General features: G+C 48.2%; 1 protein-coding gene across 1 annotated transcript; it reads left to right on the forward strand.

Annotated features, from left to right (window-relative positions):
* The first annotated feature begins 3,692 nt into the window (after window positions 1-3,692).
* LOC130471612 (uncharacterized) lies at window positions 3,693-5,764 on the forward strand. Its single transcript, XM_056841847.1, has 5 exons — window positions 3,693-4,217; window positions 4,338-4,592; window positions 4,650-4,994; window positions 5,220-5,615; window positions 5,711-5,764. The coding sequence occupies exons 1-5, from the start codon at window positions 3,693-3,695 to the stop codon at window positions 5,762-5,764; spliced, it is 1,575 nt and encodes a 524-aa protein (XP_056697825.1).
* Window positions 5,765-15,133: the final 9,369 nt, after the last annotated feature.

Below are 15,133 nucleotides of genomic sequence, written 5' to 3' on the forward strand. Positions count from 1 at the left end.
CCTAAGGCCTTCAAAGCTAGTTCAAATACAAAGTTAGGATCAAGTGAAGCAAAGTTCAAAAGCCTTTTCACTTTCTAAACACATGTTCCAAACACATTTTCCAAACACATTCTAAACACAATTCCTTCAAATACAATTTCAAACACATTTAGCCTACAAAGATCTAGGGTCGGGCGACTCTGCTCTTGAGTCTTGGCACCTTGAGTACTATCCCCTGGCTCCCCTCGCAATCAATCATCAATCTTCCCCTTGCCCAAGCGGCAGGAAAAAGAACTTGCAAGCCTTCCAAGATGGGAGGACGACGAACCTCCTTTGGATTCCGAACGGTCAAACACCGGATGGGCCACACTCCCGTCACCTTCCGTATAGTTAGTTGATGCAGGACGTCTAGCTCTAGAACCTCGGACTTTAGCTGGTCCGGAGAAAGAAATATCCCTCTGGCTTAGGCCTCTCATCCATACAATGTATCCCGCAGACAGAGTAACTAGCTCAGGTTGGAACTGGATACTCAAGAATGGTTTGGCGATCCAATACCGCCTCCAAACTTTAAGTTGATTTGCATTCAGCACAACAGGTTTCGGGCTCTCTTCAGTACAGTCCGGGATCTCCTGTTTCAAGCCATATTGTCTCATCACTCGAGCAGGCGAGCAGAAGACTAGCATTGTGAGGCTTGGCACCCTCAAAGCAGTAGAACCAGGGGCATGCTTCATAGCAGCAATTCCCCACCAAGGAACTACCCACCTTATACAAGATTCAATCCCAGAGAGTGCACATCTCCACTCATCCAATGAAAGCCGGCCATGCACCATGGGCCGCACAGTGAATCCTTTTCTGTTATAGCTCGCCATGTTCTCCGGTGGTGCCACCAACATGAGCCTCTCCATAAGCCAAACCTTGGGGAGTATACAAGAAGCACATTTCAAAATTCAACATTCAAAATTCAAAATTCAAGTACAAGTACAAGTTCAACAATACAAAGAAGGCTCCAGATCCTTACTTGGAGTAATACCGGACTTCCCGATGGCAATGAAGAGGGGTCCGACTTCAGCATGTCAAGGCCTATCAATGTTTCGCCAATCACAAGCGGCATTGGGTCCCGACCATTAACAAACTGCTCTACAATCTCAATTAGGGAGGCATCACCATTGCCAAACCCCTGCTTCGAAAAGTGAAAGCGAGCAAATATACAAAAACTCAAGGCTCTCAAGCGGAAAACTTTGGGAACATCAAGCCAAGCAAAGTAGGTGACAAAGAGGGACAAATCCACCCCTCTGCCGTATACAACAACACTCAAAAGTGGGGGCTTCAGGCCCAAATACCTTTCAAAGTTCAAGAAAACGTGTTCTTCAACACTAGGCATGCATGGCTAAAGCATCAAGGGCCACCCGAATATGGCACTAAATTCCTCAGGGAGGGGACATACCTCATTATTTCCAAAGCGGAAGACATGATGATTCGGGTCACAAGCCTCCAGAGCAGCAAGAATGAAGTGCAAATCCAATTTTACAAACCGGAAAGAGACGGGCAACCTAAGATGCATGCCATCAAGCTCCCTTTTCTCCAACTTGCCTAGTGAACCAAGCCACGAGTTCAAGGCACTTTCAAAAGACACAACCATATTTTCTTTTCCTTTCGAGAGGAAGCAATATGCAATGATAGCAGGGAAGGATTGATGCAAAGAATGATCCAACAAGCTCCCTATTTATACAAGAGTAGGCTTGCACGACAGCTCACAGGCGCCAGGCGCCAAGCCTGCGCCAGGCGCAGGGGCCTGCATCTAAGGACGAGGCCACCGTCCTCTCTTATGACTCCGAGTACACACTCTTTAGTGTTTCGGACAGCAGAGTACAAACCTCCATTATTCAAGATTCCAAAGCCGCAAGCCGCGCAATTTCAAGCAGTCCGGATCAACGCTTCGGGCAGATTTCGGATCAATTTTTTCTTTCAAAATTCAAGCATTCTAGTCCTAGATCGGCGTCCTAAGTCGAGTCTGCATATACATAGCAAGAGTTGAATATACTTTGACTTGCGCTTTTCCTAACCAAAAAACCTCAGTCAAAGTGGGGGCATATTGTTAGGGGGAAAAATACCCTCTTGGTGACGTGGGCATATGTGGCAAGAATTGTATGCGTGGATGTCAAGAAGGCATGAGGTGGTACTATTCGAACGGTCTTCCCAACTGTTGGGCTCAAAACGGACGTTACAACCGTTGATGGAGCCAGATTTCATTACGGATTTATTATCTAATTATGGGCAATTATTCCATAAACGTTACACTCATGTTGTAAATGCCTATAAAATGGCTTAGTCATGTCTGTTTTACATACGTTTTTACCCAAGCAAAAAACTTACAATTACCTTATGCTTTTAAAACTTGTTCTCACCATATTCAATTATCTAGCTCGATCGATTGTTAGCACCCTCATCAAGACAAGTTCGTCCCTAAGTCGAATTTGTCCAAAACAATTTGGCGCCCACCGTGGGGCTGACAATCAAAAGCAGCTCGATAATACAATCCCAATTACCATGGCCGAAAACGCTAGTTCATCCGACGACATCACCCGTCGCTTCGAAGCCATGGAGCAGCGCATCAGCATCCTCCAAAGGGAAAACGAAGCGCTGCAATCCCAAGTCAGGTCTACCGCCTCCATCGCCACCGGATCCAGGTTCCAATACCGACGTGACACCTCTGGGCTGAACCGCCGCTTGGATCTCGACGCTGCCCCGGATCACCCCCTCCACGTACCCTTTGGCGAACCTGGAGGTCCTGTTCTCCAGCAGATCCGCGAGTTCGATCCACTACCGAATCATTCTCGCTCTAACCCGAGTTGGCTTCCCCCACCTCCAACTCAACCATTTTCCGCAGGAACACCGACGACAACCATCACCACGACGGCTGCTCGGGTCGTCCCATCTCAGGCCGGCATAACGGCATCCGCCATGATGTCGATCCCTACCTCCGCTCCAGCATCCCGACCGTTACCTCCCCCAATGGTGACCATGTCGATGCCTCTACCCGTTTCACTCCCAACATCAGGATTGATACCGGTAACTCAGATGCAGCGGGACCAGATCCTCTCCCAGCCAGTCGTCCAACCCGTTGTCAACGTAGTCGCATCGGCACCAGGAGCGCTCCCTCAGTTGATGATAGCTGCACAAGCCAGCCAGGCGCCACAAGCAGTGTTGCCAAGCGCACTAATGCGACCTGACTCCTCTCGAAACTATTCTCCATACACTCCTCTTAACAGGTCAGTCGCTCCGGTTAGTCACGGCTTTGTAACGCCTTTCCCTTATGTTGCAGGTACTCACGCGACTCAAGGAACACCCCAATATATGCAGCAAGTGGTACCGCAGTTTACTCCCCACCAGCCTCATGGCATGTATCCCCAAAACACCTATTATCAGATCTCCACGCCAGTATTCCCGAAACATTCAGCCCACTTGTCCCAGTGCTCAACAGCATCTGCGAAAACACCAATTACCAACTCCAACAAATTATGACCATGATAAACAAAATTCCAGGAGTACCAACACCAATCAAAGAAGCCAGCCTAGACAGTTATGCCGACTCGCCGTACGCCGATCCCATTGATGCAATAGATATCCCTAAACGGTTTAGTCCACCCGATATGCCTATGTACGACGGGACGTCCGATCCAAGAGAGCATATCCTAAACTATAAACAACGGATGATGACCATTCCAGTTCCCAAACAAATGAGAGAAGCCAGCCTCTGCAAAGGGTTCGGTTCGACGCTAGTTGGGCCCGCCTTGAAATGGTTAACCAGCCTACCAAATGGATGCATCACCTCTTTTGCTCATCTCGACAATATGTTCAATCAACAATTCGCCAGCAGCAGGTGCCTAGAGAAGAAAACAAGCGACTTGTACCGAATAATTCAACGCCCCGACGAACCTCTGAAGGACTACATAGCCCGTTTCATTAGGGAGAAGGTGACTGTCCCTGAGTGTGATGTCCCAACAGCTATCGAAGCGTTCAGACAAGGGTTATATGGCGAAACCGACCTCTGGAGGGATCTAATCAAATACCCTTGCAAGACGTTCGAAGATGCTCAAGCTAAAGCAATGGCCCAAGTGAGGCTGGAAGAAACTCTTTATTCTCGGAAAGGGGGCAACGACTACTCGAAGACGGAGAGACGATTGCCCTACCCCAAGAGAAGCAATGATCGTCCTGCTCCTTATTCCCGACCTCAGCACGTAGCGGTGGTGGAAGATGATGACGCCTCCGACTGGAAGAACAGCCCGGATCTACCTCCAAAAATTAACGAATACTCTTTTTGTGTTGACACTGTAGGTCTAATGAACCACCTTTCAAAGATGGGGAAAGCAGTGCAATGGCCGTCGAAGTCTAGCAAACCTGAGTCGAAGAAGGATCCCTCGAAATGGTGCGACTTCCATGCTGACATCGGCCATACAACCAACGATTGCGTCGTATTAAGGAGAGAGGTGGCTTATCTGTTAAGGAACGGACAGCTAAAGGACGTCATGTCAGACAAAGCTCGTGGAGTCATCAAGAAAAACAATTCTAACTCTCCATCTAGACCTCCTCCACCCCCTCCTCATACTAAAACTGTGAATTTTATTGCTGGAGGTTCTGACATTTGTGGTTTAACTTATTCCGCAGCGAAGAGACACGCTCGAGAGAACGAGATAGATAGACCGGCCCGAGCCGTAGCCGCCAAGCATCTAACCCCTATATCCTTTGACGAATCTGATGCAGGGGAAATCTCGGATAAACATCACGATGGCCTAGTGATCTCCATTCCAGTGGAGAATTGCATGATCAAGCGCGTCCTTGTCGACAACGGCAGCTCAACTAATGTGATGATGCTTGATGCCCTCAAAGAGATGGGGCTTAACCCAGATACGGACGTCATCAAAAAATCCACCGTGTTGATAGGATTCAGCGGCGAAGCAAAGACTACCTTCGGAGAAGTCACCTTACCTGTTTACGCTCAAGGGATCAACCAACAGGTAAAATTTTGCGGTATTGATTGCCCTTCATCTTACAACATTATCTTGGGCAGGCCATGGATCCACGACATGAAGGCCATCCCTTCGACATATCACCAAACCATTAAGTTCCCAACTCGATGGGGAGTTCAGGAAATCAAGGGAGATCAACAAGAGTCCAAAGAGTGCTACAAAGCGGCCCTGAAGCCTTCGGCCACTAACAAATCTTCCTTATAGCAATTACAGTCGAGTTCTGAACCGGTAGGCTACAATGAGCCCAAGTCCGAACAGCTCGATGAGATCATCCTGGATCCCGCAAAACCAGACCAGGTTGTTCTTATTGGATGCGATGTTCTTGACAACATCAGGTCGGAACTTGTCGCTTTTCTCAAAGCCAACGCAGATTGTTTCGCATGGTCCCATGAAGATATGCCCGGCATCAGCCCAGACGTCATCACTCACAAGCTCAGTGTCGACCCCAATCATAAGCCCGTCAAGCAGAAGCGACGAAAGTTCGCTCCTGAGCGCAACCAAATCATCAATGACGAAGTTCAGCAACTACTAGATACAGGGAAGATCAGGCAAGTGAAGTATCCAGACTTGCTAGCCAATGTCGTCGTAGTAGAAGAAGAACGGGAAGTGGCGAGTCTGCATAGATTTCACCGACATCAACAAAGCATGCCCCAAAGATTCTTTTCCTCTACCCCACATCGACGCCATGGTTGATGCTACTGCAGGACATGAGATGCTCTCATTCATGGACGCGTTCAGTGGGTACAACCAAATTTTGATGCACCCAGAAGATCAAGAGAAAACCGCCTTCATCACGGAGCGTGGTACTTATTGTTACAAGGTCATGCCATTCGGCTTGAGGAACGCCGGCGCCACCTACCAACGCTTAGTCAACAAAATGTTCAGAAACCAGCTAGGCGACACAATGGAAGTCTACATCGACGACATGCTCATAAAATCCAAAAAAGCCTCGGATCATATCACACATCTCCGACAAGCTTTCGACGTTTTGCGAGAATACAGCATGAAGCTCAACCCCACCAAGTGTTCATTTGGGGTCTCTTCTGGAAAGTTCTTAGGCTACATGGTTACGCAAAGAGGGATCGAAGCAAGTCCTGATCAGATCCGTGCAATCATCAACCTACAATCACCTCGGAACCAGAAAGACGTGCAAAAATTAGCAGGCAGAGTGGCCGCCCTCAACCGCTTAATCTCCAGGTCGTCTGACAAATGCAAGTTGTTCTACGATATTCTTAGGAAGAATGAGAAGTTCAGCTGGACCGACCACCACGAAGCCGCTTTACAGCAACTCAAGCGGTACCTAACGAACCCTCCCCTGCTATCCAAACCAAAAGACAACGAAGAATTACAGGTGTACCTTGCGGTGACGGAGTCGACCATCAGTGCAGTATTAGTACGCGAAGAGGACGGGAAACAACTACCTATTTATTACATCAGTAAGTCTCTACTTAGCGCCGAAACAAGGTACTCTCATCTCGAAAAACTTGTCCTTGCACTTGTTGTTGCTTCCATTAAATTGCGTCCTTACTTTGAATGCCATCCTGTTATTGTTCGAACTAACTATCCCATGAAGTCAATCATGAGAAAACCTGAGTTATCTGGCAGGATGTCCAAATGGGCAATTCAATTAGGTTGTTACGACATCAGGTATGAACCTCGCACAGCCATCAAGTAACAAGCTCTGGCAGATTTTGTGGCCGACTTCAGTCCGAACCTCCAACTCGAAGCCGATCTTGAAGTAAACACACTAACCGACGCCGGATCCACCTCCACATGGACCCTACACACCGACGGCTCCTCAAATATACGGGGAACAGGCCTCGGCATCGTGCTGAAATCACCACAAGGGGACACCATAGTGCAGTCTGTCTGTTGCGAGTTCAAAGCTACCAACAACGAGGCAGAATACGAAGCTCTGATCCTAGGATTATCACTAGCGCTCGACATGAACATCCGCCGACTTAAGGTACGTTGTGACTCTTTGTTAATTATCAGTCAGATTAATGGTTCGTATGCAGCAAAGGATTCAAATATGCAGGCTTACTTGGAAATAGCAAAAAGGCTCGTGAACAAGTTTGACTCATGCATTTTGCAACAAGTACCAAGAGATCAAAACACCCAGGCCGACGCCTTAGCCAATCTCGGCTCCAACATCAAACCTAAACTCACCTCCATCCCCGTAGTCCACTTAATGTATCCAGCCATCACCAAAGATAACCTGCCCATCACCGAACGACCCCATCCCACTCAAACGCCCTCATAGCGCGACCCATACATACACTGGCTCAAACACAACACCATCCCACCTGGAGTTACCCACGAAAAGTCCTTCCGCATGAAAGCCTCCAGATTCATCCTCATCCACGGAGTATTGTTCAGAAAATCAGTTGCAGGATCATACCTGAGGTGCCTAGATCACGACGAGATCGAGTCGACACTGCGCAACATACATGATGGCGAGTGTGGAAACCACGCCGGAGGAAGAAGCTTAGCCCATAAAACCCTTACCATGGGATATTTCTGGCCCACCATGAAGAAGGACGCGATCACCTTTGCTAAGAAGTGCGACTCCTGCCAGCGGTTCGCATCCATCTCTCACCAACCTTGTGAAGTACTCCACCCCATCCTATCCCCTTGGCCCTTCATGAAATGGGGGATGGACATAGTGGGGCCGTTACCACAAGCGTCAGGGCAGCGTGTCTTCATGCTGGCAATGACCGACTACTTCTCCAAATGGATCGAAGCAGAAGCTTTCAAGCGAGTTCGAGATACTGAAGTCATCTCGTTCATCAAACGCAACGTCCTCAGTCGGTTCGGTATCCCTTCCGAGATCGTGTGCGACAATGGCTCTCAGTTTATCAGTAACAAAACCAAGGAATTCTGCAGCAGGTATAACATCACCCTGCACACTTCAACACCGAGATATCCTCAAGCAAACGGCCAAGCCGAATCCAGTAACAAAATCATCATCAACAACCTCAAGAAACGTCTCGACGACGCCAAAGGGAGATGGGCAGACTAGTTACCTATGATCCTCTGGGCCGACAGGACGACACCCAAGACGGCGACCAATCACACTCCTTTCTCCTTGGTCTTCGGTTACGAAGCAGTCATTCCTCCCGAAGTAGAGCTCCCCACAGCAAGAAGTAACTTCATGACTCCAGGGATGAACGACTCAGTCCTCGCTTACGACATCGATACCGCTGACGAACTCAGAGAAGCAGCATTGGTTAGGATGGCGTCCTACCAGCAAACAGTAGCAAACAGCTACAATAAGAATGTAAGGGTTCGAGTATTTCAGCAGGGAAATTGGGTTCTACGCAAGGTCTTCCCAAACAAGAAGGATCCTCGACACGGTAAACTGGCCCCGACATGGGAAGGTCCCTACCGGATCGTAAGACGAACGGGTCATGGAGCATATGAGTTGGTTGACAAAGATGACACACCCATCCCAAGAAGTTGGAACGCAACACACCTAAAACTGTACCACTTTTGAACACTCACATATTTTGTTTTTTTCTTTTTTGCTCTCTAGTTTCTTTTTAAACGCGACAGGTACTCTAGCAGTCGTCGCCTTTATGTCGACATCCCCGGGATGGTGGCGTATGCACTTGTAGGCAGCCAGAAGTTAATTTCTTCCCCTCTATCTTTTTCTTTTCCTTTTTACATAATATCACCATTACTGACTTAGGCATCGGAGGGCCGTTGGCACCACCAGCGGCCAATCCTCACGCCACCATCTCGTTTTTGCAGAAAACATCATGACAACATCATAAGTGTATACTTGGGAGAAACAGCAAACATAAGGATTCGATTCGACCTCGTCCTGTATTCTTCCTCGAACTCACTCTTTCTCTTTTCTCCTTGTCGTAATTTCCTTTTCATCTTCATGTCGCTTCATACTGACTTAAGCATCGGAGGGCCGTTGGTTCCACCAACGGCCAATCCTCACGCTCTGCTATGTTGACAGTATGATGCCCACATGGTGAGGGTACAACAAGGAGAAAATAGACGAAGCAAGAATATGCAGTACAACATACAGAAGAACTTAATTGAAATTGCGTACGTGTTTTCAGAGACGCAAAGTGATGAAAAATAAACGTCTGTTTTATTCAAACTTGATTGTATACATTACATATTACGAGGCTTACATTTACAATTTACATCTTACGAGTTGGGCCATACAAAATGCCTGGAAAACAACGGTACAAATCACAAAACACAATTTAGGCCATTATAAAAACGCCTGGTACACTACAATGTACAATACACATACAATGGAATCCAGTTGTACACTTTCTACAGTTTACGTCTTGCAAATTCTTCTCTGACAGGCTGGAGGCGTCGCCAAAGTCGATCTTGAGGTATGTGCCCAACCTGCAAAAATAACACGCCAACAAAAAAAAAAAAAATAACAACAAAACACATTTTCTCCAAACACAAACAAGCAAACACAAGATTGGAAATCCACACAAATATTTACATGACTTGTCCCCTTGGACAAGTCCAAAAACGTCCAAAAGACTGCCGCCTTCAAGGCGAAACACATCCACAAATATTTTTCGACCTTCCCAAAGGCCGAACACACAAACACATTGTTTAAAAACCAAAAGAAACCATTGTTTGACAAACACTACGTTCAAATACTTAATTTTTTAAGGAGGGGGGACAGAACTACTCCTGATGGTCTGCTGGGCCTGCATTCTCCCCTTGTTCGCCATCGCCTGGTGCCGCCACCGTCTCGACATCGGGGTTGGTTGCAGTTGCACCCTCCTCGACGTCCTCTTCATCGCTAACGGCACCAGGGGGGATATAGTCCTCGGGGAATGCAGTGTTGAACTGAGCTCGTCAACTTGGACAACCAGCGTCTCCTTTTCAGCCTTCAGCTGCGCGACCTCAGCAGCCCCCTTCTCCTGACTCACCTGCAGTGCCTCAGCCCTTGCCGTCGCCTCCTTGGCCACATCGCCAAGACGACCAGCCTCCTGCTTTGCCTTCTTCATGTCGTTTTTCAATTTTACTATTTGATCTTCTAACATTATGACATGATGACGTGTGGCTAAAGCAGTCGTCGGGGAACTCCACTGCGAACTTCCTCTTTCGAGGCGGAGGTGGCAGCTTCTTCTCAGCAGGCATGAGCAAGCTGGTCTCCCCTGTCACCGTGGTGTCCGTTGAAGTCTTTGGCGGCTTTGGAGGTGACAACATGGTGATGGGTTTGGCTCGGGACATATTCCCTAGCGACTCGAGCCGCTTCTTCAGCAGTGCATCCGCAGAAGGAGCCTTACCAGAACGAGTTGAGGGGCCAGTTCCTGTTGAACAATATTTATTGACGACTTAGTCTCGTCTCAACAATTGTATTTTTAAGAAAAAAAAGGGCAACGAACCCGAAGTTGTAAACTATTCCTAACCCATGCTTACCTGTTGATGTCGACATGCTCACAGGTTCAGAGATCTCTTCTTCTTGAGGCTCTTCGCGCTCGAACTTGGTGCCGACAAAGGCTCTGTCCTTTAGAGGAATTCCCAACAGCACAGCAGTTTTCTCTATGGCTTCAGCGCCGACACCGACTGTGTCGAAGGATGCACCTACAAAAACAAAAAAGTGAGACAAAGTCAAATCAACAAGCCCAAAAACACCAAAAAACTAAACAAATACCTCTAGCCACCCATTCTCCCGTCAAAAAGTCGGAGTCGGACCCTAAACTATCCAACTCCACAAAAAAGAACCGACCCATCCACCCGCGGTCGTTCGACTTATCCGCACCAAGAAGGGCCTCCCTGTCATCCTTAACAGGCAGCAAGTACCTACCAGCCCCATAATTCTGGACCTTGTAGGTGTACACAAGGTCCTCGACCCGGAACTCCATGTCCAGTTGGCCCGCCAAATGGTCAACCAGGCGCATCACCCTCCAAACCTGTGGCATCAGTTGCGCCGGCGGCACCGCCAGCGCCCTCAGAACTCCTCTTACCAGAGGCGAGAAAGGATAAGTGTATCCAATTTTGAAGGGGTACTAGTAGAAGCACACCCAACCGTCCGATACCCAGTCGGCCCGTTCGTCGGGCTGCGGCAACCGAATTACCGCCGACGGAGGAAAGCCACACTCCTCCCTAAGTGCCTCCACATTCTGTTTTCCCCAAGTGGCCGGCCGAGCATTCTTCTTGTCCAGCATATGAGTAGGGGCGAAAATTGGGCCCTCAACCAGATGGCACTCCACCACCACCTTCTTGTTCTTCGCGCGAGTGGATTTCATTCCCGTTCGCTGCGACATGAGGAAAATCGGAGAAGAAGAGGAAGAGTAAAGAAGAAGAAGAATTGAGCAGTTACATGAGGAAAGGAGAGAGAAAGGGCGCCGATCGTTTTTTTGGGAAAGAGAGGAGAGGGATTGCAGAAGTGATTTCGGATGGTTGGAGGTGCAGCCTTATTTATTGGCGCAGTTGAGCGGTTGGTTTCCCCGAAGCAAAGATCATCATGATTCTAACGCCGTCAACATTGGGGAGGTTAAGAGGCAGTTTTTCCTTTTCCTGTTTCATGAAACCCATTTTTCCTTTTTGAACTTCCCGGAATAAATTCAAAATGGGTTTGGGGACAATTGTTAGGGGGAAAAATACCCTCTTGGTGACGTGGGCATATGTGGCAAGAATTGTATGCGTGGATGTCAACAAGGCATGAGGTGGTACTATTCGAACGGTCTTCCCAACTGTTGGGCTCAAAACGGACGTTACAACCGTTGATGGAGCCAGATTTCATTACGGATTTATTATCTAATTATGGGCAATTATTCCATAAACGTTACACTCATGTTGTAAATGCCTATAAAATGGCTTAGTCATGTCTGTTTTACATACGTTTTTACCCAAGCAATAAACTTACAATTACCTTATGCTTTTACAACTTGTTCTCACCATATTCAATTATCTAGCTCGATCGATTGTTAGCACCATCATCAAGACAAGTTCGTCCCTAAGTCGAATTTGTCCAAAACACATATATTGGGTACATACACCCGAAAAAATGGGCAAATTTTTTCACAAAATTGTCATGCATGAATATAGGTACAAAATTTTAAGGCACACACAACGCACACAATTTCAAGCATTCAAACATACAAAAGCCAACCTTCAAATTTTACAAACCAATTCAAGTTCAAAACCATACAAACCACACAAAAATTCAAGTTTCAATCCATACAAACACAATACAACTAGCCTATAAAAAATCAACCCAGGCAAGCTGGAACTCGCTACCATGCAGGGTCTGTCTGAGTCATCATCAGCGGTGATATCAACCACAGGCCCCTTGTCCCTGTTACGCCTCCTAAAGCGCTCCAGCTCCTGATCCAGCTCCGTCCCAGGGGTACTAGGATCCTGCTCCGAGATACGAAGTGTGCCAGTGGTAGGATGAACCCCCTGCTGAGGAGAGGAATACTGATACGGCGGCGGCATCGGCATATACGGATACGACCATACATCTGAGCCTGGCGCATCCTATCCATCTCCGCGTAGCAAGCCCATGGACCTGCACCCCAAGGTTGAGGACCACTTCCTCCGAAGTAATAGCCGGAAGGAGGAACAAAGGGCCGTGAACCACTAGCACCTCCGAATGAATGCCTGGTGGGGTCAACATGTACAAAAGGGGAAGCTCCCCACTCAGCATTAGAATGCCTCTGATGAGCACCAGCACCGGACCCCTGTCCCAGCTGCAAGCTCAGTCCCTCCTGTCTCGAGGACATCTCCGCATGAGGCTCCCTGTCAACAGAGTCCCTACGGTCTCGACGGCGCTCCTATACAAGATACAATTTCGAGAATCGATTTCCCAAGTTGGAATTTCCAGTATACAAGTTTCAAGATCAAGTGAGGTACCTCTCTATTCCTGCCAAAAAGCTTCCGGGTCAGGTTGGCGCACTGCCTTTTCCAAGAATCAAGCAAGAGCATCCAGCGACGCACTCTCGCCCGAGGCGCCTGCATACAAAATTCAAGATCAATTTCCGAATACAAGTTACAAACAGTTTCAAAAAATGCAACAGTACTTACAGGGGCGTAATGCTCAGGTACAGCATCATATGATTTCCGGTGCGGAGGAGAAGCCCAAGGAATGGTCTCCACCACCTCTTCCTTGTCCGAGTTCTCATAGCGGAGGATCCTATCAGCATGCGGAATGTCCTCAGGATCAACCTCCTCCTCCTACATACAATCATACAATTATTCAAATGCAAAAATACAAGAATACAAGGTTCAAAAGCTCACCGGCAGTACGAAGCGTACGGGTGGAGCCAGCCTCCTCAGGAAGTCGTCATAGCTCCCCTTCCTGTGTACAAACTCCCTCCAAGAGCGGCAAACAGCCTCGCCCCTAGCCTCCGCATGTAGCCGGGCCAACTCTTCATCCAACGCCAGCATGGACTCCGGCGGATCCTTGGGGACAAGTCTATCCCCCGAATTGTGTTGAAGGGACACTCGCTCCCCCAGATACCACATATGGCGATACAGCCCGGGAAGAAAAACCCGCCGCCCAGACAGGAATTGGGCACGAGCAGCCGAGACAGGTACAACTGCATTGGCAAAAGGACGCCATACCACCTACAAAGCAAACAACTCAGGCAACAGTACAAATACAATACAAGAAATAAAAACAGTACAAAAGATTACCCTATCAGCAGGCAAAACTCTCCAAGCTCTGCGAGAAGCCGCCAAGGACGCACCAACGCGCACCGCTCCTATCCAAGAGGCAGCATCCGGGTAAGCCGCATCTCTAGTACGCTCCGGCGCCATAGTCGGAAAGTGCTCATAGATCCAAATCTTTCAAGGAACAAGCAAAACATCATTCAAGTTCAAAATACAAGCGTACAACTACAAAGTACAAAGTGCAAGGAGTCTCGAATACCTCCAGCACGCTCCATAGAGCAACCATGCTCGGGTCACTCCCTAGTGCAGTCCGAGAGGCCCGCCCCATTTCATACAAAAGGTGGCTATATGTCAAACCACCCCAGTTATAACTCGGAATAACTCTCAAGTCCCTCAGAGCGGACAAGAAGCTAATATGCACCCGACTGTTCCTACTCGGGGCAATCACTCTACTAACCAAGACAAGGAGGAAGAGCCTAACCCTCTGCTCCGCGGACACACCCTCCCCATAGATAGCATCCACAAGCACTGTCACAGAAGCGTGGGAGTTATCCTTTGACAAATCAACAACAGGGCCGAGCAAGTCCCTGGCAGCGGCCGAGTGCCACGTCAGCTCAGAATCGAAGGTCACATTCCTCTCGGAAAAAGGAAGACCTGTAATCATAGCAAACTCAAGAGGGGTAACAATGATCTCCCCCCATGCCATGTGGAAAGTGTTGGTGGTATCCCACCACAGCTCTAGCAAATCCCACAAACGGTTCTTAATCCCCGTTCTCCTCGAGGAACCTCCCATGGTGCGCCAGAAATCGGCCAGGCCCATCTGCGACCAAATCCCCATAGCCTCCTCATCAGCACGGAGAGCCTTAATGGCCCTCTGAACCTCCACCAAGGACCAGTAAGTACGGAACGGCTTTCCGTCGGCCTACAGGTGAACAAGTTAGCTCAAGACCTATACAAATACAAAATACAAATTCGAAACACAGTACAAGACTCACCATGCCAGCGCGAGGCCGCTGAGACAAGTGCCAATCCGGCCGAAACACCAGGTCGGAAGGGGTCAAACCAGCTCCAGGGAAAGCAGGCGCATCTCGGGGAACCATACCCCCACCTGGCGCATTTATTGCAGCCGCTTCATCGTCCGAAGCATCTTCCTCAGCAGCTCGAACCACAGATGATTCAGCGAGCTTTCTCCGAGTGTGACGAGGCATACTAAATCAAGTAACATACAAAGAGTCAAAATTCTAAACTGGGGGCTATCCTATACTAGCCTAAACAAAGTCAAAAAAAAAATTTCAAAACAAAATCCCTAGTGGACCTATAATTCAAGGTACAAGTTCTACACCAATGCCTAGGCTATCCACGCCGAAGCTGGTATACAATTCCTACACCAACGCCTAGGCTATTCACGCCTAAGCAGGTATTCAAGTTCTACATCAATGCCTAGGCTATTCATGCCGAAGCAGATACAAGTTCAAAAATTCAAAAGTACAAGTTCCAACAGTTCAAGTTCAAGT

Source organism: Spinacia oleracea, chromosome 4, assembly GCF_020520425.1.
Source record: "Spinacia oleracea cultivar Varoflay chromosome 4, BTI_SOV_V1, whole genome shotgun sequence".
NCBI classification, from domain to species: Eukaryota; Viridiplantae; Streptophyta; class Magnoliopsida; order Caryophyllales; family Amaranthaceae; genus Spinacia; species Spinacia oleracea.